General features: G+C 43.3%; 1 protein-coding gene across 1 annotated transcript; it reads left to right on the forward strand.

Moving 5' to 3' along the window:
* The first annotated feature begins 3,425 nt into the window (after positions 1–3,425).
* LOC148037658 (uncharacterized) lies at positions 3,426–4,669 on the forward strand. Its single transcript, XM_087676603.1, has 2 exons — positions 3,426–4,168; positions 4,349–4,669. The coding sequence occupies exons 1-2, from the start codon at positions 3,719–3,721 to the stop codon at positions 4,430–4,432; spliced, it is 534 nt and encodes a 177-aa protein (XP_087532729.1). The 5' UTR covers positions 3,426–3,718; the 3' UTR covers positions 4,433–4,669.
* The last annotated feature ends 230 nt before the right edge of the window (positions 4,670–4,899 follow it).

Consider the following 4,899-nt stretch of genomic DNA (forward strand, 5'->3'; position numbering starts at 1 on the left):
ATCGATAAAATCTAACTCTAATCATCTTACACATCGTGCAAAATTTCTTTAAGCCTTTTGAATGAACTAGAGGTTACTTTGAATTATGTGAGAAATCTCATATTCAAATAGTAAACCCCTCTTTAAGAAAACCTAAATTTGTAGTAAGACTCTCTCTAGATTGTTGGGGCATTCATGCCTAAATGCTAAAAGCAAATTTTGTCATTAGAGCAAATTGCTTAATTATGCTACTTCTCTAGGAATCCATTATGATCACTCAACTAGCTTGAGGTGGAGGATCAAATTTTATCAAGCATATCATATCAAAAATATGTTTTGGCTTAAAACCAAGGTCCATGTCTTCTCCATTTCTTGTGCACCATTATAGCATCCCACATCCATTGTCTTTGGTATTATCAAAGAGGGCACAATTTCTAAGAATGAACTTTATCTCACTTTTTAAGCAAAAATCGTGAGGGCTTGAAAGAAGGAAGTATTTTTATCCTATCATTTCCCTCATAAGTTGTGGGCTTTGACACATTATCCTCCTTGCTAAGAATATGCTTATATCACAACATAAACACATGCTAGTGAATCCTCATTTGACATGAAATGTTTTAACTCCAAGAGCTTAAAAGTTGTTCCTAGTATGACGCTTTTTTGGTCACCATGTGCATCTCATATAGAGAAAAAAAAATCTTGATGTGCCTGTGAGCCTATATTTTCAAGGCATGAAAGCACAAAATAAAGCACTCTAAGGGTGTATCCATGGAATGTAGTTACTTTGGGATGCTCAAAAGTTCTCAATGTGAAGACTTTGAGTAGTCACTTGGCATGCATTATACAATGTGATCTTGAAATAGAAGTTTTGCATTAGGGAAATTCTAAGAATGAAATTGTGTTCATTTGCACATTTATCTAGGTGTTTATATCCATTGGTTATTAGCATGTCTAGTTGAAATAGATATGCTAATGAACACATCTATAAAATTTGACATCCTCATGTGTTTACGTGATTTTAGGACAAAAGTGCTTTGTTAATGATGTGTGGAGGTTTGATCTCACCATATTGATTGAAGATTTTCAATAACAATCTTGAAATGGCTCTTACTCAAATTTATCTTGGAGATAGATGATTTACGACATGTGGAAGTTGTTTCTTCGCCAATGTTTTATGTTCTAAATGCTATTTCTTAGGCATGCCCAATGACCAATCCAAGCTTGGGCATCCATGGCTTATGTGCCTCGATGATTTTCATGTATCATCATAATCACTTGTTGCTCTTCATTTTATTGAGTGTAAAGAGGAGCATAGGAAAATGTATGCACCCTAATAAATGTGCTTGGAAACATGATGATTTTCTTGTATCATCACGATCTCTTATTGCTCTTCAATTATTGAGTGTAAAGAGGAGTGCATGAAAATGTATCCCAAGTAATCAATGTTCTTAGAAACCTATCCTTGTGTTTTAGATATGCACAAGCACACTTCCTTTAGTAAGGAAAAATCAATTGTATCCCATGAGTTAGCAATATCTAAAGGACAAGGGAATTGATCAATTTACATGATGTCTACATACTTTTGAACAACTAGGTCTTTGAAACCTTTAATTTTCAAGTTTCGTTTATCTTTATGCTCATTGAGAACAAGCCCATTAAATGATATCTTAATATTTTAGAAATAATCAAGTGTGCTTAAGAATGTTTGGCCAACATGCAAGTGCCATGTCAATGATGTGTTAAACCTCAAGTAGAGGCTAACACACTCACATGATATGCTTAAATTCCTAAAACCACACTCATTGCAAGCAAAAGAAGTGAAAAAGGATCTCATACTTTGCTTGTAAAGCCCCTTCTAGAAGGTGTTTGAGGCCTAAGGACCATTGAGCAAACTTAGAAAACTAATTGCTAGGAGAAGCCATTAGCCAAGAGATAGCTTTGAACACGACTTAATTACGAGCCTCCCATGTAGCTAGCAAGGTGAGACCTCTAATCGCATGCCATCTCAGCTGAAATGAAGGATTTACTTTCCATGTATAGCTAAATAGGCTTGATTCTAGGGGTGATTTTGCCATGAAAACTAGCTTCAAACGACCATTGTTGCACGTTCCTCCAAATAATTTTGATATTCTTGCAATCTTAGAACATGTGATAGTGTTATGCTTTGTACACTATTTACCCATGTGGAGACTTTTTAGCTATAATGCAAGACCCTATTTATAGTTATATCAAATGAAAAAAGAAGAAGGTTCCAAACATATAGAAGACATGTGTCATGGGCCTCTTTTGAAATGTGGGCTTGCTGCTAAGGACTTGTTCCCACCATGAGAATGGTTTCCAACCAACCCATAAAAATTTGTCTTACTCCTACAAGTTAATTTGCAAATTTTTAGAGTGAAAAGTTGTGCTCATTAATCCGCTTTGTTTGCATGCCTTGGGGTTTGCCACTAGGCTGTTAGTTCCAAACCCATTCCAACCATTAGGGAAAGCATTGTTCCAAATGGTTGCTCCAGCCTCCTAGCTTCACAAGTGCGAGATTTTTTATTGGCTAGCACAACTTTTTATGCTTTGAAAATCATAGATTATTGCTCGAAAAATTGCTTGCATGTGCAAAATGGGCTTTATGGGCTCGGAACCGGTGCTTGAATTGGTTGGGAACCATTTGCATATGGTGGGAATAGGTATGAAGTTGATAGGGTGTGCATAACGTGGTTAGGAATCATGGTGTGGTCATAAGTAGTGGTGTGCACTGTGCGCTCAAAACCCCCTTAGGATGCTTGTCTCTTCAACAGATGTGAACGTTGGGCAGAGCGTATTTATGAAGTTTCGATAATTTCTTGGGGACTACTGGTGTGTTTCTTGAAGCACATGCCACAGGCCATGTAAGGTGAAACAACCGAATTTGGTGTGGAGAAGTCAACAATGGACAGGAGACGTGAACGCGTAGGAACTTGGAAGAAGCGAGAGCGGCGGGCGTCCGGACTCGAGAATGGCGATGGAGTGGTGAAAAAGGCAGGGGGCACGTGGCGGTTAAGAGGGGGGTTGGATGAAGCTGGACAGCAGCTTCTTTTCCCCGCTTTCGCACGCAAGTGCCCTGCTGTGGACCGCGTAAACCGTTTTTGCCCCCCCTTTCTTTTTGGCAGGCCTAAACCAAATTTAATTTGTTTTGACATGGCAAAAAAAAAATGCCCCCGCCCAGTAGAGCCTGGAAAAGCGGGTTTTGGCCTGTCGCAAGGGCCGGGCGCTTTTGCCTGCCCCCCCCCCCCCCCCCCCCCCCCTCTTTGCTTTTTTTTTTTGCGGGGCCCCTTCCCGAGGACTCCCAACGATCGGAAGTTCAGAACGGGTCGTCTTTTTTCCAATGAATATTTATTATTGCTATAATTATAATCTACTTTTTCTTTTAATATTGTGTTTCTTTTTCTCCCTTCCTTCAACGGATCCTTGCGTACTCTGTATAAATACATGTGAAGAGGCAGCGGCTTTAGCAAACCACACCCAGCTCAGTGAAGAAGACGAAGAGGAAGAAGCAGTACTACTGCAACGAGGATCTTGCGTTTCGAAGCCTGAGACTAGTGCCTGCCTGTATCTGTCTTTTGCTTGCTTTGCTTTGCTTTCTGAAGCCGAAGCTAGGGATTGCTACCTGGGGAGAGAGAGAGAGAGAGAGATCTGCGAAGCTTTCTCTGCAGAGAAAGCAGGGACGAAGCTGCCAGCTTCTTCTTGTTCTTGCGCGGAAGAAGACATGAGGACCATCGCCGCCTTCGTCTTGAGCTTCTTGGCTGCCATGGCTATGGCCGTGAGCGCGCAGCCAGCCACAGCTCCCGCCGCGTCCCCGCGAGGCGTGATCTTTTCCCCGGCCAAGGCCCCGACGGCTGCTTCCCCCTCGCCGTTGGCCGCGTCTCCATCGGTACCACCAACGGCGACGCCTGCTTCATCCCCTCCCAGCTCTGCTCCTGCGCCCTCCGCCCCGGCTCCCACCCCGGCGGCTCACATCGCTCCTACCGTGGCCCCTACCCCCGCGGGCGACCTCACCCCTACCCCTTCCCCCGTCGCCTCCCCCCCCACCGTCCCTTCCCCTTCCCCTTCCCCTTCCTCTTCCTCTCCCTCCCCTGCTCTCTCGCCATCCCTCTCCGCCAGTCCTCCCGCCCCTCCCCTCTCTACGTCCTCCCCTCCTGCCACCCCTCCTTCCGCGGTAAGTCACCTATTTTCCGAGTTGTCAATATTGTGCCCTGCAAATTTATACGTGCTTGTGTTAGATAGATCTAAGAACTTTTCATAGCCAGTCAAATATTTTGCGGCATGGCCTCCATCGATCTCAACTATAGCCATCTAAAAGTGCTTTGTTTGTCGATCTGTTTTGTCCCACATGCAGAGCTCTGGATTTGCGGTTCTTCCACAGTTTTTGAGTGCGATCGCTCTCTCGGGAGTTACCTTCCTCGCCCTGAAGGCTTTCTGAGCGGGCGTCCGAGCTTACTTATTATTGACCCTTGTTTTGGCTGGGCTTTCTGTCATGCGGTGTTGGCCAGAGTCTTACTACTCTCTTACTACCGGAAGCTCCCACGTCCACCTTGGCTAGCTAGCTAGTGAGGGGGGCCCTCGATTTTGTATTTTCGATTATTTTGTACTGAGCTTGTCTATTATTTACATCATTCACATTCATTAATAAAGATTCTTTTCCTAGGAAAGTTCTTTCTTCGCCGCCAATTGAAAATTTTAGTTGTGAGAAAGCGCGACAATGCTTGATTCAAACGGATGGTTGGTTTTTGCGTGGCCGCAATAACATCTAAACCCACGCACGTTGCATTGGCATGTCATGTAAGACGTTTAGATCGGCTCTTATTTCCTCTCAATTATATATTGCAGTGTACCGCTTCACTTAAAAATCGGACAACCATATGTGTTTTGCTTGCGGGAAATCTCGTC

Source organism: Lygodium microphyllum, chromosome 4 (assembly GCF_053477565.2).
Source record: "Lygodium microphyllum isolate KBCC chromosome 4, Lygodium_microphyllum_v1.1.10, whole genome shotgun sequence".
NCBI classification, from domain to species: Eukaryota; Viridiplantae; Streptophyta; class Polypodiopsida; order Schizaeales; family Lygodiaceae; genus Lygodium; species Lygodium microphyllum.